The 26,246-nt window shown below is 38.0% G+C and overlaps 1 protein-coding gene across 1 annotated transcript in view; it reads left to right on the top strand.

Annotated features, from left to right (window-relative positions):
- The window catches only part of LOC149842343 (myosin-1-like), a 107,427-nt gene extending 81,414 nt beyond the window's left edge, over positions 1-26,013 (top strand). The window contains exons 18-23 of the mRNA XM_089999077.1: positions 22,550-22,755; positions 22,836-22,971; positions 23,407-23,536; positions 23,636-23,782; positions 23,879-23,958; positions 25,175-26,013. Of these exons, the coding sequence (XP_089855203.1) occupies positions 22,550-22,755; positions 22,836-22,971; positions 23,407-23,536; positions 23,636-23,782; positions 23,879-23,958; positions 25,175-25,852 (1,377 nt within the window). The 3' untranslated portion in view covers positions 25,853-26,013. The remainder of the gene's footprint in view (positions 1-22,549; positions 22,756-22,835; positions 22,972-23,406; positions 23,537-23,635; positions 23,783-23,878; positions 23,959-25,174) is intronic.
- The last annotated feature ends 233 nt before the right edge of the window (positions 26,014-26,246 follow it).

The following is a 26,246-nucleotide window of genomic DNA, read 5'->3' as shown; positions in this document are numbered from 1 at the left end:
AAGGGATTTGTGGTGGTCATGCTGGCTATCAAACTCTCGTCAAGCAGATCGTTCGAGCAGGGTACTACTGGAACACCATGCAGCAGGACTGTCATGGATTTGTGAAAAAATGCGTCAAGTGCCAATTACACGCGCCTTATATTCATGCTCCGGCCACATATCTACAATCAGTTGTTTCTCCTTGGCCATTTTCTATGTGGGCTTTTGACGTCGTCGGCCCGATTACTCCTTCTGCTTCCAACGGCCACAAATACTTCCTGGCTGCGACAGAGTATTTCACGAAATGGGTTGAAGCTGTTACTCTACGCACAGTAGAAGGCCGCCATGTGGTTTCTTTCATTCATAAGAACATCCTTTGCCGCTTTGGCATACCACATGATATTGTCTCAGATAATGGAACCCATTTCAAAAATGAGAGGATGAAAACATTCTGTTCTAAATTCAGAATTTTCCATCATTTCTCAGCCCCTTATTACCCTCAAGGGAACGGCCAAGCTGAAGCCACCAATAAAATCTTGATTCGTATTTTGGAAAGGACTGTGAAGACAGGTCGAGACTGGCATGAGAAAATTCATGACGCGCTTTGGGCATATCGAACCACCATTCGGACCCCGACTAATGCCACTCCTTCAGAACTTGTTTACGGGACTGAAGTGGTGCTACCTCTCCATATCCAAAAGCCCACTCTCAAATTTGCTTCTCTCATAGAATTGCCACTTGATCAGTATCAGCAGCAGAGATTGGTGCAACTAGACTTACTGGATGAAAAGAGGCTCAAAGCAGCAGAGCACGCTCAAGCTTATCGACAGAGGATAGCTCGACATTATGCCAAGTCTGTCATTGAGCGAAAATTTCGAGTTAACGATTTGGTGCTCAGATCGACAGCTCATCTCAAGCATCGACCACAAGGCAAGTGGTCACCCAATTGGGAAGGCCCTTATGTGGTTAAGGAAGCTTTGCCTCGCAATTCGTATCGTCTAATCAATGCAGATGGAGTGGAGATGCCAGATCCCATCAATGCTCTGCATTTGAAGAAATTTTATACTTAGAATTTTCATTCAAAAATCTTTTGTACTATTCAAAGAGCCATTTCAATAAAAATAATGATCTTCTATCAATTCTTACATTCTTCTCCATGATATTGGGGCATTTTATTTTAATCCATAATCATCTTCTTCCATCATATGCAGGCAGGATTAGACGAAAGTTCTTATCCTCAAATTTTGATAATTCTTAATTGGTCCTGTGATTTTTATTGTCTTTTCATTTGATTCATTTTGCTTTGATCAGATTTACATCAAGCTAATGCTCGTTTATGTCAAGTTTTAACAAATTTTCCAATCTTATTTTCTCTACTTTTATCTTCAAATCACCCCTTTCAGGATAAGGGATAAACCTGATGCCTCCTTTCAATGAGGTATTCTTCCTTTTATTTCCCCGTTCAGGATAAGGGGATAAATCCTGAATTATCTTCTAAAAACTCATTTTGAAAAATCTAAGCTCATCTTCAAAACCCAGTTCTCGCACTGGTTGTTTTCAAACTTTTCAATCATATATAGAAAAACCCGGTTCTCACACCGGTAACCTTCTAAAATCAGTCTTCTGACCAAAGACCTTTCTCCTTCTAAATTCAAGTTCTGACTTAAGTATTCCCAAAACTTCATGTATTTTTCAAAAGATCCAGCTTTTGCCGGTCATGTATTTCCAAAGGATCCAGCATCTCGCTGGTCATATATTTCCAAAAGATCCAGCATCTCGCTGGTCATGTATTTCCAGAGGATCCAGCATCTCGTTGGTCCTGTATTCCAAAAGATCCAGCTCCCGCTGGTCGTGTATTCCAAAAGATCAAACCCTTAGGGTGCGACTCCTCAATTCTATCATTTCAAGGTCTTCAATTCTATCAGTTTCCCAACCTCTGGTTATAATATCCTCAAAGTCTTATCATTTTCTCAACCCTTGGGTTATAATCTCCCAAATTCAATCACTTTCAAACCATCAGATTAAATCCTTCATTCTCAAAATCCAGTATTTTTCACTGGTCGGGATTTGAAATCCAGTTTTCATAACTGGTCGGGATTTGAAATCCAGTATTTTTCAACTGGTCGGGATTTGAAATCCAGTTGTCATAACTGGTCGGGATTTGAAATCCAGTTTTCATAACTGGTCGGGATTTAAAATCCAGTTTTCAACTGGTCGGGATTTGAAATCCAGTTTTCATAACTGGTCGGGATTTAAAATCCAGTATTTTTCACTGGTCGGGATTTGAAATCCAGTTTTCATAACTGGTCGGGATTTAAAATCCAGTATTTTTCACTGGTCGGGATTTGAAATCCAGTTTTCATAACTGGTCGGGATTTAAAATCCAGTATTTTTCACTGGTCGGGATTTGAAATCCAGTTTTCATAACTGGTCGGGATTTAAAATCCAGTATTTTTCACTGGTCGGGATTTGAAATCCAGTTTTCATAACTGGTCGGGATTTAAAATCCAGTTTTCATAACTGGTCGGGATTCGAAATCCAGTTTCATAACTGGTCGGGATTTGAAATCCAGTTTCATAAACTGGTCGGGATTTGAAATCCAGTATTTTTCAGCTGGTCGGGATTTAAAAATCCAGTTTCTCATAAACTGGTCGGGATTTCCAAAACCTAATATATTTCATCTGTCCAGTTTTCTAAAGACTGATTTCTTGCACCATTTCTTTAAATTACAGCTAAATGTCTAATCAAAATCTATATTGAGTGATTATTTCATAAGAAATTCGTGAAAACTTTGCCAATTTGCTAAAAGCATTAGTTGATTCTAAAAGTCTGACTGCACGAAAAGAATCTTCTCAGATTACCTCTTCTATTTCCTTCCAAAAAAGGTGAAACTTTTCGCGAAAAGAGGTAAAATTCAAATCTTTTCCTGTTGATCAAACCAAAAGGATGTAAGAAATGTCCTCGATATGATCAATAAAAGAAATATTCAATGATGTTGAAAAGCCAAGAGTGATTTGCTATTGATCATGGCTATGACGCATGTTTTAAGACGACTTTCTGACAATCAGGCAGTGGAAATATCTTGAGCTATAAAAAGAATCCACTCAACCCATCCCTTCTCATTTTCGTTTAAAAGTTGCAATCAAATATCCGCAAAAGGGATCTCTCAATTATCGTCAAGATGAAGGCGAATTAAGCGAGTAGACCCCCGGGGCCAAAGAAGATTTGAAACATCTCCAAGATGACGGAGTTTGTGACGGATCCTTCCAGGGAAAGTTCAGATCACCGTCGAGATGAAGGCGAGTATGATGGACCTACCAACAAACCCTAAAAGATATTTGATTTCTGCTATCGTCTAAAGACCTTTTGAGCCAGTGAGATCAATAGAACCCCTGAGATAAAAAAAGGATCGGAGCATCTCCAAGATGAAGGAGTTTGTGACGTACCCTTCCCTGAAAAAAAGAGAGAAAAGTCAGGACATCCAAATGAAGGATGATGTGAAAGACCGAGAAAGCCCAATGACTCAAAAAGAGTGCAAAAAGATCATCATGGGAGGACACCCAGATATCAAACTGCCGAAGTTGCCAAAAGTCATCTTTTCTCATGCAAAATTCTTTTATCAATATTTCTTCATTTTCTGCTTTTATGAAATTAAGAATATTTCTTTTATTCTCATATCAGGGAAATGGACAGCTTCCTTGAAGAAATCATCAGTGCTAAAATTTTGAATTTGACTCTTAGAACTGAGGAGTTAACCTCATTTGGGGGAAATACTCTAGGTAAAAGAGAGAATATCTTTTGCACATACATGCACATTTCCAAATGTTTGAACCGACTACGATTTTATCTTATTGGCAAAATTTTCTAGCTATTCCAAAAATAAAATAAACATTCAATATCCATTTTGATGCAACCTAGCGTTGTCTATATCTTCCAGAAGAGTTGCCTCATCCAGTTGAAGTATCCCTTCCTGTCCCATCACAGTTTCTTCAGTCAAGAATTCCGTATGGTGTTCCCACTCAGGTTAAGGGTCAAAACCTGAATTTTCTGCGAGAGGCCATTTGATTTCAAAAAGCTATTTCAGTCTCAGCAAATGAGACACCCAGAATCATTCATTTTTCAAAGCTTTAGGGGTTCTATATTTCCTTCTTTCGCCAAAATCCCTCTCGGATTTGTTCGTCCAAATTCCGAAGGTCCCATCGTGCTTTCTCCATTTTTGAGAAACCCGTATGGTAGATTTCCTATCCAGGTTTAAAATTAAACCGGAACCTCGCTTCGCGAGGTATCTTCCTTGCAGGTTTGGGTTAAACCTGAGTCACATTCCAATGAGATTCCTCGTTTTTGATGAGATGTTTTCTTCCAGTCCCATCATGGCTCTTCCCATTAAGGAATCCATGCTTTGTATATCCATGCAGGAAAGGATTTTACTTGAGCCGCATCTCACAAGGCGTTTTCCAAAAAATGTCCCATCAAGGTTCTCATGTATTCCTTTCCTCATCTAATTCATCTTGATATATTTTCGTCCCATCCAGGTTAAGGGCTAAACCTGAATCATTCCAAATAATAGTATCTGGTCTCACCCATGAGACCTGATCAAAATTTTCATTTCCCACCATTTCAGAATTTCCATCTAAAGTCCCATCACGATTTCCTCATTTTCCACTCAATCATATCATTTTCGAGGATTTCGTCTCCCCAAAACCATTCAGGATAAAGTTTCAAAGCCTGAAAAATCATATTTTCAAAAATAATTCTTCCACACCCAGTTTAGATCTGCTGACTGGGGCATTTTCAAAATTTGGAGTGTTGTCTTTGCCACTAAGCTCGGCTCTCAACCGGCTTAGTAGCAAAGAGGGGCATCTGTGAACACCCCAAAATTTTCAAAGTCTTGTAAAAATGACCCTTTTGCCCCTAAACCCGTTTTCTGAGAAAATCAAGTTATTTCTTTAGATTTCTGGATTAGATTCCACATTGACATATTCAAATTCAACTCCGGGTCTGAACTCAGTATTTTAAATCCAAATCTGAGCCTCGTTGTCCGATTTCCAAAATAAAATCGCAAAAATACCAAAAAATGATTTTGAAAGGCTCGGGCGGCTCATTCGGCACTCTGTTGGATCCTCGGCCCTATATTTCTCAGTTCGAGGTTGTAAACCTCGAATATGTCTCAAAAATTCAGACATAAACCCATTTTTTTTAAGAAATTTTCTCAAAATAGCTCAGAAAAATTCCCTTTTGTAAATATTCTACAAAAACACAAAAAAATTAGTTTTGAATCTTTTATTTCTCGTAAAGCTCTAGGATTTTATTCTAAAAATACAAAAAAATAGAAAAATAACATAAAAACCAAAAAAATCGAGAAGAGCTACAAAGAAAACGGATGATTTTCAAGCTTTTGAAGCCATTTTTACCAGAAACCTCATTTTCAAAACCATTTTATAAAAATTTCCTAAAAAGAGGACCATCTTTTTGAAAAAAGGAAAAAGCTTTAACGGATTTCTCCCGCACCTCTTTCCTTCTCTCTCCACCGTTGATCTTCCAACAGCCTCCCCCCTCCTCAACCTTCGATCCTTAACAGCCTCCATTCTCGAACCATCCGGCCTCTCTTTAAGAAGAGACACCCCATCTCCTTGAGGGGCATCAGATTTCTTTTTCCAACAACTCTTTACTAGCATCCTCTCTTTCATTTCCCATTTCTCTACCTAAGGATCTCTCCTGCAAGAGCCAAAAGGTGACCCCTCGAAGTATCTCATCTGGAGCTGTTCGAAGGAGATTCAAGCCCTCCACACACCAGGCTACTAAAAACCTCTTCCTTCCGGATCTGCAGCAAGAATACGCTTCATTCAAACATTCTTGAAATTGGTGAGAAGCTGTTGAAATCAAAACAGGGGGGGCCATTGGAATCCATCTATTTTCACGCATCCCTTCTTCCCTTGGGAGCTGACCCCTGCAACAAGATCGCGTAGCCGCACTTCCCTTCTCTCACTCGAAGTTTAGCCAAGGAATAACCTCACTATCATATCCGGCGTCCTCTCATCTGTGTATTGCCCAACAGCTTGAGTAACTCTGATAACCAGTGTCATCATCCTCCAGTAAGGTCTTGCAAGCTGAGTGGGCTGCTTGGTACCTCTGAATCTTGTTGTGCTTACTGTGGAAAAGTAATTTTCAATCCCCTTTTGATTGCTGACCATCATAGTAGATATTTTATCAGTCTTTAACATTTTCTTAATGTTTTCCCATCAAGCATACACATTAGCAGTTTCAACATGTTGTAACATATGTTAACACCAGCCTTAGCATGCATTTAGTCCTTTGTATTTGCCTAATATGCTTTAGCATTACCATGCGTACCATAATATACACCAGTTTAGCATATCACATGCATATTTTAATATCCATCACCTACATCACATATTATACATAGCATAGGCATCCTTTCATTAATCGTGATCATGTGTATATCACTTTCAGCATGATTTTCTTCTATGCCTTGCAAATGTCATAAATTGTTAACCCTGTTTTTCAGGATTATAGATTTCTCTTTTTCAAGTTAGATATTTTCCATCCCTTCAGAAGTCATATCCATAATGTAATAATTAGATCATCAATGAGAATTTACATTTCCTGCTTTAGGTAGAATGAATGAGCATGGTAAATGTCATGAATTGCTGTTTTTTTCATGCATTTTTTTCTTTATTTCTCAAATTCTCACAATGGTAAAACACGAATGGCACATGCACCATTTCGTAAGAGATAATAAATACTAAGTTGATGATCCACATCAATGGCCATAGTCAGGGTGTGGACAAAAACTTAGCATTTTTATCTCTTACAAAATAACACTGGATCCATTTTCAAAATTCATCATATTTTCTTAAATATTTTCTTCTTTTATCAGAATTTAATCTAAAATTAATTCAATATATATACCAATGGCCATAGTCAGGGTATATTGAGGGTTAATTCTATTCTAAACTCTATAAAAGCACAAAATGTGTTTTATTCTTCACTAGAATTTAAATATAGATTATTATATAATACATTCAATGACCATAGTCAAGGATGTATTATATTTTCAATCTTATTTCAATTCATTTAAAGAATGAAATAGCTTTTCAAAGTCTAAATTCAAAATTCTTCAAAATCATTCATCATTTAGGATAGAACTGCATCATATTTTCAAAATTCCTTTTTCAAAAATTCCAAGTGATGTAAACATCTTCCTCAATCTATCTTCAATTCTTATAAAATCCAATTCATCCTTTCATTTTCAAAATTCAATTTTATTTTCAATCTCAAAGTTTAATTTAACTTTGAGATTCCAAAGTCATTTTTATTCAAATTCAAATCGGATTTCAAAGTTCAATTTGACTTTGAAATTCCAAATTCACTTTATATTCAAAACTCTAATCAAAACTCAAAGTTCAATTTTAAACTTTGAGACTCTCGATTCATCTTCTAAATTCCAAATTCAGAAATTCAAGGTTTAATTTGACTTTGAAATTCATCTGTATATTCAAGTTCTAAATTTCATTTTTTTTTAAGTTCAAATTAAACTTAGAAATTCTTGATTCATCTTTTGGATTTAACTCCAAATTTCCTTTTAGGATCCAAATCCTTATTCCACTTTGGATCTCCAATCATAGATCCAAATTTCTCTTAGGATCCAGATCCTCATTCTACCATTGGATTTCAGATTCGGATCCGAATTCCAATTCTTAGGATCCAGAATCCAACCCCACTTTGGGTCTCAGATTCAGATCCAAATTCCAATTCTTAGGATCCAGAATCCAACCCTACTTTGGGTCTCAGATTCAGATCCAAATTCCAATTCTTAGGATCCAGAACCCAATTCACCTTGGATCTCAGATCACAGATCCAAAAATTCATTCTAGGATCCAGAACCCAATTCTCCTTTGGATCTTAGACTTCGGATCCAAATCCATTCTAGGATCCAGAACCCAACTCTACATTGGATCTCAGACTTCAGATCCAAATTTATCTTAGGATCCAGACTCAAACTTCACTTTGGATCTTAGACTTCAGATCCAAATCCACTCTAGGATCCAGAACCCAATTTTATTGTGGATCTCAGATTTTCAGATCCAATTCCATCTTAGGATCCAGGATCCAATTCTACTTTGGATCTCAAACTTCAGATCCAAAATTCCATTTAGGATACAGAGTCCAACCCTATCTCGGATCTCAGATTTCAGATCCAAATACCATCTTGGATTCCAAATCTTGAATCCGATTCCATTCAAAATTCCAAAATCCAAATTCCACTTTAAATTCCAATTCTTAAAGCCAATTCTATTTCATTCAAACCGAGTTCCTATTTCGGATCCTAAATCCAAAAAATCAACTCAAAACTCTATTCAGAATCCAGAACTTGGATTCGGATTTCATCTTGAAATTCCAATTGTTACAAATCCCATTTCTCAATTCCTTTAGATTTCCCACATTTCCTTCTAAAATCAAAACTTCAAAATTGGAATTCAATTCCATTCCAAATATTCATCCAAGTTCAAAACTTCTAAATTCAAAGTCCATTTATGACTTTGAAAATTTCCTTCATTCTCTTTTTATTTCAAGACTTCAAGATCAATTTCCAAATTCCAGATTTATTTTCCCAAGCTCTTGATTATTCTAAAACTTAGAACTTTAATCTTAAGTTCTAAGTTAGAAAACATTTCTTCACTTTATCGGATTCACTTGGGGATTCTTCAAAACATTTTCTAAAAAGGCATACATCTTTGCATTTTCACCAGCATGATTCATTGTGCATTTTTAGACTTAGGATAAATACTTAGATAATTTCTTAGCAAAGCAAAAGGCATTAATTCGACCCTTGGTTCGATTACCCCTGGTGAAGGCGCCGGGAACGGTCGAACCTCGTACCGACGAGCGGATCCCGTCTCCTAGTTTTCCCGCAAATATTTCAAAAACGGAGGCGAGTTATTTCAAAATATTTTTAAAATTAAGGTCAAGTGAGACCCGCCAAAGAGTTCCTCTTCTCTTCCCTTCTTTTCTCTTCTCTCTTCACTTTCCGACTTCTATTTTTCTCCCTTCAAAAAGGAGGAAAATAAGAGGTAGGAAAGGAAAAGAGAAGGAAGAGAGAGAACATTATGAGAGAGGAAAAATTTTGCGATGATCACAGCTTGGTATGATCGTTTCAGTAATATCATGATAAAGTTAGGATTTCACTCTTGTTATACTGACACTGCTCTTTTTGTTAAACATGCAGGTTCTAGTATCGTAATTTTGTTGCTTTATGTTGATGATATGATTATCACTGGGAATGATCAAAGTAGTATTATCAATGTTAAAAATATGTTAAAAGATAATTTTGATATGTCTGACTTAGGTTTTCTCAGATATTTTCTTGGCATTGAGGTTGCATATTCCTTTAGAGGATATATTTTGTCACAGATGAAGCTTGCTGCAGATATATGTTCTAAGTTTGGGATTTCTGATAATAAGAAAGTAGAGACTCCCGAGGTTATTAATGTCAAATTGCGGTTGGAGGATGAGGTTCTTCTGGAAGATCCTACACCTTACAGACAACTCATTGGGTCTCTTACCTATTTAACCATCACCAGACCAGATATCACTCATGCGGTTCACTCAGTTAGCCAATTTAAGCATGCTTCTACAACTGTGCATATGAGTGTTGTTCTCCGAATCATCTGCTACATTCGGAATACTATCAATAAAGGGCTATTTCTATCCTCCTCTTCTTCCTTGAATCTTCTTGCTTATACTGATGCGGATTGGGGAGGTAATCCCAATGATCGAGTCTCAACTACTGGTTTTTGTGTCTTTTTAGGGGACTCTTTGATTGCTTGGCGATGCAAGAAGCAACAGAAAGTTTCACTATCATCTACTGAAGCTGAGTATCGGGCTATGGCAACCACGACAATGAAACTTGTATGGCTTCACAGTTTGCTTAAAGACATGGGAGTTGATATTACCGAAGCCTCAAAGCTATGTTGCGACAACAAGAGTGCCATCTATATTGCGAGCAACCATACTTTTCATGAACGTACTAAACATATCGAAATGGATTGCCACTATGTTCGTGACGAATTCTTACGAGGAACTATTGCTCTGCCATATGTCACTTCAGAATATCAGTTGGCGGACTTCTTCACTAAAGCTCTTCCGGCTCCTCGCTTCATGTTTCTTCTTGACGAACTTTCCGTCATTTCCCCGTAAAGTTTGAGGGGGGGTGTTAAAATGTATCTAATATATATATATATACACTGTATATTACATCAATACCCGATAGGGGTATTTTTGTAATTTCACATAGTTGTTTTAGAAAACAACTATTTTCGAATTTCATAAAATGTAATTTTCTTTTTTATTTTTTAGAATTCTTTTTTGTATTTTTTGAGGACTAAAAGGGGCTCCAACCATAGAGTCGTTGGAGCCCCCAACGGTCACAAATGTGACCGTTGGGGGCTCCCAACGACTCTATGGGAGCCCCCTTTTGGCTCTCCTTTTGAGGCCCTTTGGCCCTCCTTTTTCCTCCTCTCCCTCTTGTATAAATAGGGGTGAACCCCTTGTGTATTTTCATTCTTGAGAGCTTTCTCTCTTCTCAATAAGAGGCTTTTTATATTGTTGCCTTCTTAAAGGCTTGTGCTTGTATTGTCCCTTTGTGGACTTGTGATATTGTCTCTTTTATTCATTGTTGTAAGTGCTTGTATGCACTCTTTATATTTCCGCAATATCTCATTACAGAAGTATGATTGTTGCAAAGCCGGATCAAGTGCCTTTCTTGCAGTTCCGAGTCAAATAAGATAGATGACATGATGGACATCAGTCTGGATTTGTTCCAGAGCGGTTCTTTGAAAGAAGCCTTACAACAATTTTCCCAACAAGAGGTTCAGAATCTTGGCACTATTGTGCATATATCAAGGATGCTAATGGACATTGGTATTGCTGCAATGACTCATGTTACACTTGCAACTTTAGTGGAGGTTCTGTCTCTAATGGTAATGGAGTCACCCCTTTGCAATGGGAAAGAAGCTTCAGCAATTTGAAAAGGCAGATTATATGCATTCCTGAATCTTAGAGAACTTGATGCAAATGGGAGTGGTTATTTGAAGATACATGACAATGCATCAGAGGAAAGGTTGAGAAAATCTGAAGGTTTGCCTATTCAAAGGCATAAACAGGTACTGTCAACTAATGATATTGGTGCTGAGGGGATGAAAGTGTGTTTTGCAGAAAATATGGTGCACATGAAATGCAAAATGCAGGGATGGATGATGAACGTAGGTAAATGGATTGCAGCTCATTCAATCCTATATCAAGATGGGATGCGATGTAGCAGAGAAAGTAACAAGATGAAATCACAACACAAATACACAGAATTATAACCACTAAACTGCAAGAAACATAGTATAAATGGGAAAAACAGAATGGCAAAAGGTAAAAGGGAAAATGCTAAGCCACAGATATGAAAATGAGGATGACAAAAATGCAACCGAAGATGTAAAAAAATACAATGACATATGGGAAACCAAGCAATGCTGTGTTGTGACGTTAAAGCAGAAGCTATGCAGAGAGAAGGGGAAACCATTGGATGCAGAGAATCGATGGCATGTACACAGCCGCAAGACACGCGACAGATGATGTAGTGAATAGATGATATTGATTTGCCCTTAGATGCAGAAAACCATTTGTATGAACAAATAAGGAAGATAATAACAAAGATTTGCAAGAAGAAGAAGGCTTACCGATCTGATCTGAATCTGATGAATGTCGATCTCATGGCCATTCCCAAGGGAATGTGAGTCTGGTTTTAAATCCGAATAACGCGTTTTCAAGGTAAATCAAATATGAATTCTCGCAGCAAATTAAAACAGATGGAATTCACGATGAGATCGAACCAGAGGTCATCATAATGTTGTTGCTGGGTATTGGATTTTAACAGGTTAAATTCCTACCGTCATCGTTAGCCATAAATGGCCATCCGTGGATTGATGCAGATGCCCAGTAAAAGGAAAAGAAGATGCAGATAAATGATGGTCTGTTGAATCTAACAGAATATATATATATATATATATATATATAAAATGCAAATCACGGTAGAGCAAGAAAATAAATGTTGGGACATATATATAGATCCTTATATAAACCGAGGAAATCCAATAAAATGAATCATAGAGCAGAAAACTAAATGTTGGAATTAAGAAATTCCTTTTGTTGTTGCACAAGAGAGGGATTAATGGTGCCATAAGCAACCCAATCGCAACTCGATGGTGCGTTCAATGGAAAAAATAAAAAAGAAAAGAGGCTGATAGAAAACTCAGGGAAAGTAACAGAGGAGGAGGGGTACTTACAGACGTGCCTTGCAGAAATCCTGAAAGAGGGAGCCAATGCTGCTTTGGTGGAACCCGAGGGGAAGCTCTCTGGTTCCTCTTGCTTGTAGAGACTTCAGAATTTGAAGGAGAGGGAGGAGAAGAATGGCACTCAGATTGCTAATCTTCAATTGAAGAGGGAGTGGGATCTCCTTTGAGCATCCTGCAGGCCCGATCCAAAAATTTTCTAACAAAAGAAAGAGAAGAAGCAGGGAAAAGGAAGAAAGTAGAGGAAGAGAATGGGGAAGAAGAATCAAGAATTCTGTGAAGGAGAAGAGCACATGGGGAGGTGAAGGCGGTGAAGAACGAAGGGGGCTCGACTGTGTATTTATAACGGGAAACCGTTATGGCTTTTTCCAAAGGGGTCCCCTATATTTTTCAGAATTTTCAAAAGAAGGTTTTCAGAAGAATTTTTTTTTCAAAAGGGGTTTTTGGTTTAAGAAAAGGGATTTCAGAAAAGGAGGGCAAACTATCTTTCTGAATTTTTGAAGGAAAAAAAAACCCGAAAATGTGAGGATTTTAACAAGCGGGACCCAAATGGGTTTTTTGAAAGGTTTTTGTAAAATTATTATTTTAAAATATTCAAGATATTCTGAAATGAGTTTTTTTTTAGAAAAATAGGGATAATTTTGGAAATTGATTTTTAAAAATGGATCTGGGTCCGAAAGTTTTGATAAAACATTAGAATTCAGATTTTGAATTGAGATCGAATCCTGAGTTGAGAAAAACCTTTGAGAAAATATAAAGAAATTGATTTTTTGAATAATAAGAGACCCGGGATCAGAATTGGATCCGGATATCCGATTTGGATCCAAGATTGGGTCAGATAGGGAAATTGAGTCTGGATTCTAGCGAATTCGAGGAATAAATGGAAATTTGATCAGAAATTGATCTAGTTGATTCAGAGAATGGGCCCAGGGGTAAAAAGGGATTTTTTGGAAAATTTGGGGTGTTCACAGGACGATATGATCATCACTGGTAGTGATAAACAGGGAGTTGAACACATTAAAAAGCTTATCAAAACACATTTTGAAATGACTAATTTGAGTTTTTTTTTTCTTGGTATAGAAGTTGCTTATTCTTCTAGAGGATATATGTTGACTCAATCTAAGTTTTGCTTTGGATATTATTGTCAGGTCTGGTATCTCGAATGATAAGAAGGTTGACACTCTTGAAGTTGTTAATGTCAAAATAAAGATTGATGATGGAGAACCACTTAAAAATTCAACACCATGCATACAACTTGTCGGGGCATTATCATATCTCTCAATTACGAGACCTGACATTGCGCATGCAAGTCACACAACAAGCCAATTTTAGCATGCTCCTACCGTTGTTTATATAGGAACAATTTTGTACTATGTCACATGGGTGCGGGTGTGGGTGTGGGTGCGGGTGCAGGTGCGGGTGCGGGGATTCGGCACTTCCAAAAAACCTGGGTGCGGGGGTGTGGCAGGGGCAACAACAACTACGCCTTCATCCCAAAATAATTGGGGTCGGCGATATGAACCAAAAAAGAAAATCATTATGGGTCTTCCACATGAATCCTTCTCCTCCAATCATTTCTATCCAATGCCATGTCCTTGGTGAGGTTCAAAGCATTCATATCCTTTCCTATCACCTCCATCCATGTCTTCCTAGGCCTACCCCGACCTCTTTTAACTAATATATTTTCCCATTTCTCCATCCTTCTAACTGGAGCATCATTAGGCCTTCGCCGAATATGTCCAAACCACCGTAAACGATTCTCTCTCATCTTATTTTCAATGGGTGCAACGCCTACCTTCTTACGTATCTCCTCGTTCCGAATCTTATTTTTTATTGTATTTTCACACATCCATCTCAGCATATGCATCTCAGCTACACTCATTTTTTGAATATGATGTCTCTTGGCAGCCCAACATTCTGTACCATATAGTAAAGCAGGCCTAATAGTCGTCCTATAAAACTTTTCCTTCAACCGCAATGGCATTCTACGATCGCACAACACTCCAGTTGCACTTTTCCATTTCATCCACCCAACCTTTATCCTATGATTTACATCTCCATCAATTTCTTCATACTTTTGAATGATAGATCCCAAATATTTGAAACAATCATCCACCTGTATTTCTTGCTCACCAAGCTTCACTACACTCTCATTATTACTGTGTTGCTTACTAAACCGACATTTCTTGTATTTTGTCTTACTCTTACTCAACTTAAAACATCTTGCTTCCAATGTCTGTCTCCATAATTCTAACTTAGCATTAACCCCAGATCTAGACTCATCAATCAAAACAATATCATCAGCAAACAACATACACCACGTCACATTTTCTTGAATTGATCTCGTAAGCTCATCCATCACTATAGCAAATAGGGAAGGGCTTAAAGCAGATCCTTGATGTAACCCAACCGTTATAGGAAAATTGGTTGTCACCCCTCCACAAGTGCGGACATTGGTTACTACTCCTTCATACATATCTTTAATTATTTTAATGTACTTGAGAGAAACACCTTTCTTCATCATTGTCCACCAGAGAACGTCCCTAGGTACTCTATCGTATGCCTTCTCTAAATCAATAAAAACCATATGCAAATCTTTATTCCTTTCTCTATTTCTCTCGATAAGTTGTCTAAGAAGATGTATAGCTTTCATAGTTGATCTTCCAGGCATAAAACCAAATTGATTCTCCGATATCATGACAACTTTCCTCAACCTAGACTCAATCACCCTCTCCCAAAGTTTCATAGTATGACTCATGAGTTTTATACCACGATAGTTTGTGCAATCTTGTATATCACCCTTATTTTTATATAGAGGCACCAAAGTACTCTTCCTCCACTCATTAGGCATCTTATTTGTCCGTCAAATCTTGTTAAAAAGATTTGTCAACCATTCTAAACCTTTCTCTCCCAAGCATTTCCAAGCCTCGATAGGAATACCATCTGGGCCAACTGCCCTTCTTGATTTCATTTTCTTCAAAGCCTCTGCAATTTCTTTCTTTTGAATCTTGCGCATGAAGTCACGATTCATCTCATGAAAAGGAATAGAGAAGTCTCCAAGATCTTGAGCATGACTTTCATTAAATAGCTTATCAAAATAATTTTTCTATCTCTCCTTAATCTCCTCATCTTTGACTAAAACCCTTTGTGTTTCATCTTTGATACATCTAACCATACCTAGATCCCTCGATTTCCTATCTCTCATCTTTGCAAGCCTATAAATATCCTTCTCGCCTTCTTTGGTATGCAACTTGCCATAAACCTCCTTATATACCTTATCCCTCGCGTTCCGAACTACTTTTTTAGCTTCCTTCTTTGCTATCATATACTTCTCCAAATTCTCCTTATCACGACTCTTACTTAGATTTCTATAACACTCTCTTTTAACCTTAATAGCTAATTTGACATCCTCGTTCCACCACGATGTATCCTTACCTAGCGGTGCACCGCCTTTAAACTCACCCAATACCTCCTTAGCCACCTTTCTCATGCCACCCGCTATCTTATTCCACATTGATTCTGAATCCTCCTCGAGACACCAATCAACTTCCTTAACTACCTGCTCTACAAACATTTCTTGTTTAGCTCCTTTCAGTGCCCACCACTTAATTCTAGGATCTATCCTATGTCTATCCCTTTTGCGGCATTGTCTAATTCTAAGATCTAAAATTAAGACTTTATGTTGTGTAGCTACACTTTCTTCCGGTATAACCTTACAATCGATGCAACAACCCCTATCTCTCTTTCTAAGTAGGAAAAAATCTATCTGACTCTGTATTAACCCCACTTTTAAATGTTACTAAGTGAGACTCCCTCTTCCTAAACCAAGTGTTTGCTAAGATCATATCATAGGACAAACCAAAATCTAAAATCCTTTCTCCACTTTCGTTTCTTTCTCCTATACCATAGCCTCCATGGATACTCTCAAAACCATCCCTACTAATGCCTACATGCCCATTAAGGTCACCGCCGATAAAAAGCCTTTCTCCATAAGATATCCCTTGTACTACTCCATCTAAATCTTCCCAAAACTGACGCTTAATGGAATCATCTAAACCTACTTGAGGAGCATAAACACTAATAATATTAATAATATTTATACCTAATACTAATTTAATAAGTAAAATCCTATCACCCTTCCTACGGACCTCAACTATATTATCTATAAACTCACGACTCATAACAATCCCTACTCCATTCCTATTCCTATTTATTCCTGTATACCAAATCTTATATCCCCAAGGTTCTATCACTTTTCCTTTCTCACCTACCCATTTGGTCTCTTGTAGACATAAAATATCAATCTTTCTTCTACACATAACATCTACTAACTCTACCAACTTACTAGTTAAAGACCCTATGTTCCAAGAGTCTAACCTAAGTTTATGGTCTTGGACTAACTTCTTTACCCCCACCCGTCCAACAAAGTGAGGGAACCCTTGCCTATTTGACACCACACCTGGGCGCCGGTGTGACACGTCGCTTTCGGGTGACGACCTAGCAACCCTTGCCCATTTATCACTGCCTCCAGGCCTATAGAGTACAGCGCGTCGCTCAGTAGGGAACGCCCCAACGAAATTCTCATATTGGTTCATATTCATAGGGTATGACTAAGTTTTTATGCTGGCTGTCACAGGCCTACCGCAACCCTCCTCCTTTATCCGGGCTTGGGACAGGCAGTGTATAACTAAACAGTTATACACAGGCGGAGTTTGGTGTGGCACGGGCAAATATATATATATATATATATATATATATATATATATATATAAGGGGGTCGGGGGTTCCCCCGACGCGGTTTTTTCAAATTTCATTTTATATACAGTTGCACGATAACGCACCCATCTCGTCAGGAGAACAATGAATACTAATAGCCAGCAAGGCTACCACCATCATTATCATTTTTTATGGAGAGAGAAAATCCTTTACGAAAAAGAAGGATCAGGATTGAAAAGGTAGGAGCAACAACAACTGTTAGCAGAATTTTTTTTTTTAAAAATTCCGCAGCCCATTTCATAGGGCAATTTTTTTTTAACAAAAAAAAAATCCAAAAAAAAAAAGGACCTAAATGATCCTGGGTGTGGTCAACGCACCCAGGATGGGGTTGACCGCACCCGCACTCACGTCGACGCGGGTGCGGCACCCTGCTAGCCGAATCCCTGTGACATAGGTTTTGTATATTACTAGATATATTAAAACTTCTATTTTTGAGGACTTCTCTTGTCTGCTTTCTCATCCTTAGATTTAATTGCTTATACTGACGCTGACTAGAGTGATGATCTAAATAACCAATACTCAACCATTGGTTTTTGTGTATTTTTAGGTGAATCGTTGATTTCCTGGAGGTGCAAGAAGCAGTAAAAAGCTTCTCTCTCTTTAACTGAAGTAGAGTACAAAGTCATGACTACAACCACTATAGAAGTGGTCTGGCTAAGGAAATTGCTGGTTGACAATGGGTGTAGAAAGTAAAGGAGCATCACGATTATGATGTGACAACAAGAGTTTCATATACATTGCCAACCACTAGACCTTCTACGAACGAACCAAACACATTGAGATGGACTATCACTATCTACAAGAGGAATTTCTACACGATACTATTGATCTTTCCTATATTACTTCATAATATCAATTGGCGGATTTCTTCACCAAACCTCTCAATGCTCTTAGATTTCACTTTCTTTTGGACAAACTTTTGGTTATCCACCGTAAGTTTGAGGGGGGAGTGTTAAAAATGTAAATGTGTATATATATATAGTCATATGTAATGTAATTAAGAATAGTCTCTTTAGGTTTTCTTGTTTTTTGGTTGCATTTGCACTAGTCAACACATGTTGACTAGTCAACATAGGGAACCAATGGCGACCCAACGACTCTATGGCATGCTTCACTTGTGCATAAATATGGGGCAAAGCCTCACTACAAATGTATGAATCTTGCATCAACAACAACAACAACAACTACGCCTTCATCCCAAAACAATTGGGGTCAGCGATATGAACCAAAAAAGAAATTCATTTTGGGTCTTCCACATGAATCCTTTTCCTCCAATCATTTCTATCCAACGCCATGTCCTCGGTGAGGTTCAAAGCATTCATATCCTTTCCTATCATCTCCATCCAAGTCTTCCTAGGCCTACCCCGACCTCTTTTAACTAATATATTTTTCCATTTCTCCAACCTTCTAACTGGAGCATCATTAGGCCTTCGCCGAATATGTCCAAACCACCGTAAACGATTCTCTCGCATCTTATTTTCAATGGGTGCAACACCTACCTTCTTACGTATCTCTTCGTTCCGAATCTTATCTTTTATTGTATTTCCACACATCCATCTAAGCATCCGCATCTCAGCTACACTCATTTTTTGAATATGATGTCTCTTGGCAGCCCAACATTCCGTACCATATAGTAAAGCGGGTCTAATAGTCGTCCTATAAAACTTTCCCTTCAACCGCAATGGCATTCTACGATCGCACAGCACTCCAGTAGCACTTTTCCATTTCATCCACCCAACCTTTATCCTATGATTTACATCTCCATCAATTTCTCCATACTTTTGAATGATGGATCCCAAATATTTGAAATAATCATTCACCGGTATATCTTGCTCACCAAGCTTCACTACACTCCCATCCCTACTTCGTTGCTTACTAAACCGACATTCCATATATTCAGTCTTACTCTTACTCAACTTAAAACCTCTAGCTTCCAATGTCTGTCTCCATAATTCTAACTTAGCATTAACCCCAGCTCTAGACTCATCAATCAAAACAATATCATCAGCAAACAACATACACCACGGTACATTTTCTTGAATTGATCTCGTAAGCTCATCCATCACTATCGCAAATAGGAAAGGGCTTAAAGCAGATCCTTGATGTAACCCAACCGTTATCGGAAAATTGGTTGTCACCCCTCCACAAGTGCGGACATTGGTTACTACTCCTTCATACATATCTTTAATTATACTAATGTACTTGAGAGAAACACCTTTCTTCATCATTGTCCACCAGAGAACGTCCCTAGGTACTCTATCGTATGCCTTCTCTAAATCAATAAAAACCATATGCACATCTTTGTTCCTCTCTCTATATCTTTCAATAAGTTGTCTAAGAAGATGTATAGCTTCCATAGTTGATCTTCCAGGCATAAAACCAAATTGATTCTCCGATATCATGACAACCTTCCTCAACCTAGACTCAATCACCCTCTCCCAAAGTTTCATAGTATGACTCATGAGTTTTATACCACGATAGTTTGTGCAATCTTGTATATCACCCTTATTCTTATATAAAGGCACCAAAGTACTCTTCCTCCACTCATTAGGCATCTTATTTGTTCGCCAAATCAAGTTAAAAAGATTTGTCAACCATTCTAAACCTTTCTCTCCCAAGCATTTCCAAGCCTCGATAGGTATACCATCTGGGCCAACTGCCCTTCTTGATTTCATTTTCTTCAAAGCCTCTGCAATTTCTTTCTTTTGAATCTTGCGCATGAAGTCACGATTTATCTCATGAAAAGGAATGGAGAAGTCTCCAAGATCTTGAGCATGACTATCATTAAATAGCTTATCAAAATAATCTTTCTATCTCTCCTTAATCTCCTCATCTTTGACTAAAACCCTTTGCGTTTCATCTTTGATACATCTAACCATACCCAAATCCTTCGATTTCCTATCTCTCATCTTTGCAAGCCTATAAATATCCTTCTCGCCTTCTTTGGTATCCAACTTGTCATAAACCTCCTTATATACCTTATCCCTCGCGTTTCGAACAACTTTTTTAGCTTCCTTCTTTGCTATCATATACTTCTCCAAATTCTCATTATCACGACTCTTACTTAGATTTCTATAACACTCTCTTTTAACCTTAATAGCTAATTTGACATCCTCGTTCCACCATGATGTATCCTTACCTAGCGGTGCACCGCCTTTAAACTCACCCAATACCTCCTTAGCCACTTTTCTCATACCACCCGCTATCTTATTCCACATTGATTCTGAATCCTCCTCGAGACACCAATCAACTTCCTTAACTACCTGCTCTACAAACATTCCTTATTTAGCTCCTTTCAGTGCCCACCACTTAATTCTAGGATCTATCCTATGTCTATCCCTTTTGCGGCATTGTCTAATTCTAAGATCTAAAATTAAGACTCTATGTTGTGTAGCTACACTTTCTCCTGGTATAACCTTACAATCGATGCAACAACCCCTATCTCTCTTTCTAAGTAGGAAAAAATCTATCTGACTCGTATTAACCCCACTTTTAAATGTTACTAGGTGAGACTCCCTCTTCCTAAACCAAGTGTTTGCTAAGATCATATCATAGGACAAACAAAAATCTAAAATCCTTTCTCCACTTTCATTTCTTTCTCCTATACCATAGCCTCCATGGATATTCTCAAATCCATCCCTACTAATGCCTACATGTCCATTAAGGTCACCGCCGATGAAAAGCTTTTCTCCATAGGATGTCTCTTGTACTACTCCATCTAAATCTTCCCAAAATTGATGCTTAATGGAATCATTTAAACCTACTTGAGGTGCATAAACACTAATAATATTAATAATATTCGTACCTAATACTAATTTAATAAGTAAAATTCTATCACCCTTCCTACGGACCTCAACTACATTATCTATAAACTGACGACTCATAACAATCCCTACTCCATTCCTATTCCTATTTATTCCTGTATACCAAATCTTATATCCCCAAGGTTCTATCACTTTAGCTTTCTCACCTACCCATTTGGTCTCTTGAAGACATAAAATATCAATCTTTCTCCTACACATAACATCTACTAACTCTACCAACTTACCAGTTAAAGACCCTATGTTCCAAGTGGCTAACCTAATTTTATGGTCTTGGACTAACTTCTTTACCCCCACCCGTCCAACAAAGTGAGGGAACCCTTGCCTATTTGACACCACACCCGGGCGCCGGTGTGACGCGTCGCTTCTGGGCGACGACCTAGCAACCCTTGCACATTTATCACTGCCTCCGGGCCTAGAGAGTACAGCGCGTCGCTCAGTAGGGAACGCCCCAACGAAATTCTCATATTGGTTCATTTTCATAGGATATGACAAAGTTTTTATGCTGGCTGTCACAGGCCTACCGCAACCCTCCTCCTTTATCCGGGCTTGGGACCGGCAGTGTATAACTACACAGGCGGAGTTAAATGTATGAATCTTGCATATGTTGAGATAAATAGAATCAGTATTTTTATCTCTTGTTTTTATTTCCCTTTAGTGGGTGTTTGTGAGAGAACCCATTTTTTATTCTTTGAGTGTTCATTTTTGTATTTTGGTGAAACTCTCTTGAATGTCCACTATTGGTGATTGAGCAAACATCTTTGAAGGAACTCATTTCCTTATACAAGCAACACCACAATGGTCAACTTGGGAAAGCCCCCTCGCTGTTGTGGACTGAGAAAATCTGATGCTGGTACACCCATGCATCTGTTATCACTTGCCTAAATATAATCAGTAATTATTCTGTCAATAAAATGTTTGAATAATTCACACCAAATTTGCCATTACAACACAGTAATTCTCCATATGCAGGTGACAGGAGATGTATTCTCCAAACTATACCCATCTTCCAAGGAAAAAATATTCTTACAGAGTTGTCAAAGGGTTTTCATGTTAGCAGTCAAAGGAAATCAGGGTTGTATCTGATACTATTGATGGTAAACATAATATCTAGGAAGGTCCATTTACTTTTAATAATCCATTGAGTGGTTCATGGGTCAATACAGATGTTATCTTTAGAGTTTATTTTATTAAAAAACATGTTTTGATTATAATTTGTTGATACTTGGGTATTGTAATTAACATTTAAAAAATCAATGACCCTCGATGCACCAAACTTTCACAATATAGAAAGTTGTGATATTTCCTACTAAAAAAAGTTGTGATAAAACATCTATAGGGTCCCATTAGGTAGATAATACCTGCAACAATGACTATACTAGATGATATCAAATCATCATTAGCACCAACTATTTACCTTATATATATGTGTGGATGCATGCACTTATGTATAGGAAATTTTTGGGTAAACTCACGAGCCATTTTTGAGAGTGCATGGCATAGGAGGAAATTTTTTGGAAAATCTGATGCACCATTTTTGAAGATGAAATTTTGTACAAAATGGATTTCGCTGTGTAATCCTCTAACCTTTTCCTTTTGATGTGAATGTTGCAGAGTCAACTCTTTAAGTTGATGCAGAGGTTGGAAAATACCACTCCTCATTTCATTAGATGCATAAAGCCAAACAACATGCAGGTTCCTGGCATATATAAGCAGGGCCTTGTGTTGCAACAACTGAGATGCTGTGGAGTTCTGGAGGTTGTTCGCATATCTAGATCTGGATATCCTACTAGGATGTCACACCAAAAATTTGCCAGGAGGTAACGTGGTGTGCTTTGCGTCATATATACTAGTAAATATTCATCTCCTTCCTGTTGTCAGTGTGTCCATTTCCTTTTAGGTACGGTTTTCTTCTTTTGGAAAATGTTGCATCTCAAGATCCTCTCAGCGTGTCTGTTGCTATCCTTCAGCAGTTCAATATTCTTCCAGACATGTATCAAGTTGGCTATAGTAAATTGTTTTTCCGAACTGGGCAGGTAAATCATTCTTGAATTTGATGTGCAGTTTTTGTTCTTTTTGCCTCTCATGATTTGCTTTGGTCTCTGGCTACGTTTGCATAGCTGGTCCAAATGCAAAATTTTCTAGACAATCCTATCAACCGTTTCATTTTCGTATTCTATATTATGCTACTGTATTTGTCGTTTTCTTTTATAATTCAATTGGAACCCTATCTGATGGGTCTAGAGTGTCATCCTGGTCTGGCATCCACATTTTTATATCAAAGTCTTTGAGATATAAGAGGAGAAACTGTGACATTTTCATCAAGATATTTTGTTGTCTTGAAACTTTCTTTGCCATTTTGGGGAGGCCCATTCTTTTCTCCTCTCTTTTTTTTCTCAATTTTTTTCTTTTGCTTGGCTTTCTTGTTTCCATGGTAATAAAATTTTACTGGTTCATATTCTTCTGTGCAGATTGGTGCTCTTGAAGATACAAGAAATCGCACTCTTCATGGCATACTTGGGGTGCAGAAGTATTTTAGAGGTCACCAAGTCCGCCGCTATTTCAAAGAGATGAAGAGCGCAATAGCAGTGCTTCAATCATGTATGAATTAATGTCTCTCAGTTGGGTTTGTGAAATGTAATTCCCTTTCAGTTTGTGACTATAGCAATTTGTTTTATTGTGAAATGCCTATCCTTGCAGTTGTCAGGGGAGAGAGAGCACGAAGGGAATATGCAATGTTAATTCATAGGCACAAAGCTGCCAGTATTATACAACGGCAGATAAAGTGCAAGATTGCTAAAAAAGAGTATTTGGCTATCCGTGATGCTTCAATAGTGATTCAATCTGGTAGTATCATTTATGCTGCTTATTGAGATATAAATATTATATAACAGTCAAGTCTTAGCCATAATTTTTTTTAGCCATGATTTTTTCTATTTACAGTTATTCGTGGCTGGTTTGTGAGGAAGTGCTCGAATGATGCTGTTTTTCTTAAATCAGCTAGAGGACTTGAAGTCTCTGAGGTACGCTTTGTTGGTTTATTTATTGAATGAAATGGACATGTGGGTTTAGGTGGAGCTGCATTCTTCTGGTTGGTTGTGTTCTACGCACTGGGAACTGATCAATGCCTTTAAATGGAAGGCCTTTTTTTATCCTAAATTCATTCTTTTGACTTGTAATTTGTAAACAAGAATATAAAACCAGAAAATACACACTGCATACATGTGTGCATGCGTGCTGGCTGGCTTGGATCCCATTGTTGAAGCCAGAATTAGTTTTCAGGATATGTTCAGCATGACCTGTTTACCATTTTCAAGTGCGAAGGTTGAGTCCAATGTAATAATTTCACTGACTTCATGATTATAGAAATCTTAATCTAATAGGAAGCTTGATTTCTACCCTCCTGGAAATCAAATCTTGAAATTTGTTAGCAATGAATAAACCTTCCATAATAGTAGTCCAATGTAGACATATGTAAAGGATACATTGTTTTTGGTGATTGGATATGTTACCAACATAAACTTGTGGTGGTTCAGTAGAATCAGTACCATTATACATGCACATGCAAGCACATGTATGCACAGTTGCACACATGAACACACACTCATAAATGCAATAATTGTTCCTGATCATGGCAATGTTAGACACATGGTGTTGGCTCCATCTGCAAGGGCTACACTCTCTCAAAAGGTATCCAGCCTTGCCATGGTTGAAAATTTCTCACCATGCGCTTTTGCATTAATTATTTGTGTATTTTAGGATTACATTATTCTCGTGTATAGCTGTGGCTCTTTTTCTTATGTATGTCTCCATACAGTTTTTGTATTACTGAATGATCTTGAACTGTATAAATCAGCTGAGTTCTCAGTCTGACTAGCCAGCCATTTCCTTTCTAGTTGGCCACTTTTTGTCTCTTGGAACAGTAATGATTCTCTCTGTTAGCTGCTTCGGTGCCCCATCTGTTTGTGTGTAAATTTCTTGGCATGCTTGATTCAGTGATGCTTTTTGTACCATAATGGTAGTGCTTTTTTTATGATAAACTGTCTTTATCAGCTGTTGAATCACAAAGGGCTCATCTATCTGTGAATTGGCAACTTATATACATACAATTTTTTTGAAAAATCATTTGGACTCATCTCTCTGTGCATTGTCAACTTATATGTACACATATATTAGTGCTTTGATGGTTTTTAAATCTTCGTGCCCTCCTAAGAGTACTAAATTGAATTTGGGTCTCAGGGGTATGACGGCCAACATGTCTTAGTGAGACCATCTATTCTGGCAGAACTCCAGCGAAGAGTACTGAAGGCAGAGGCAGCCCTTCGAGAGAAAGAAGAAGAGAATGCTATCCTCCGCCAGAAGCTCCATCAGTATGAGACAAGATGGTCTGGATACGAATTGAAGATGAAATCAATGGAGGAGACTTGGCAGAAGCAGATGACATCATTGAAGTCGAGTCTTGTGACTGCAAAGAAGAGCCTGGCCATTGATGACATTGACAGGAAGTCTGATGCATCAATCCATGGTAGAGAAGATGAAGAATGTCAAAGCTGGAGTACTAGTTTTCCTGAAAAGAAAGGGCAGGGAAACAACGGTGTCTTTTTAGAGAGGGAAATGAGCACTGGTTTAAGCATAATCAGTCGTCTAGCAAAGGAATTTGAGCAGAGAACACAGGTTTTTGATGACGACGTAAGATCCTTGAAGGAGGTGAAATTGGGTAAGGCTGAAGCAGATCTCAACGTCGATGACCAACTAAGGAAACTAAGACATGATTTCAAAGCATGGAAAAGGCAATTCAACACAAGTTTGCGGAAAGCCAAGTCAATTTTGCACAAGTTAGGGAGTGAAGAAGGTAATGCAGAGAGGACTAAGAAAAGATGGTGGGAGCGGAGGACCACCAGCTCAAGTTTTTTCTAGGCTGGCATTTCATCAAAATTTTATTGTTTTTGTCTATATGCTTGTTAGTATTGATCAACTGAGAAGTGTTGGAAATTGTGCGTTTGCGTGCGTGTTCACACACAGCGATTATTTTAATCCCATATTTATGTGTTCAGCTCCATGCCAAGAAGGGGGCATCATTTAGTTTCCATTACATGAATATGCACGGCTGATGACTAATCAGAGTATACATATAACGTGAGATGGTCTTGTATCTTGCAACATTGTTCTTGGCAAAAATCTAAGTTTTGTACGAGAAGTTCTCACTTTGTTTTATCTTATTGGCTCAGGAAGTGGGGTGAAATTATAAAACGTGGAGAGTTAGGTGGGGCCCACAAGAGCTCGGCTCATCTAATAGGGTTGACTTGTGAAT

This window comes from Nuphar pumila, chromosome 3 (genome assembly GCF_984573655.1).
Source record: "Nuphar pumila chromosome 3, dmNupPumi1.hap1.1, whole genome shotgun sequence".
Classification (NCBI taxonomy): Eukaryota; Viridiplantae; Streptophyta; class Magnoliopsida; order Nymphaeales; family Nymphaeaceae; genus Nuphar; species Nuphar pumila.
The sequence above is the reverse complement of the archived record's forward strand: the minus strand, read 5'-3'. Positions and strand labels throughout refer to the sequence as shown.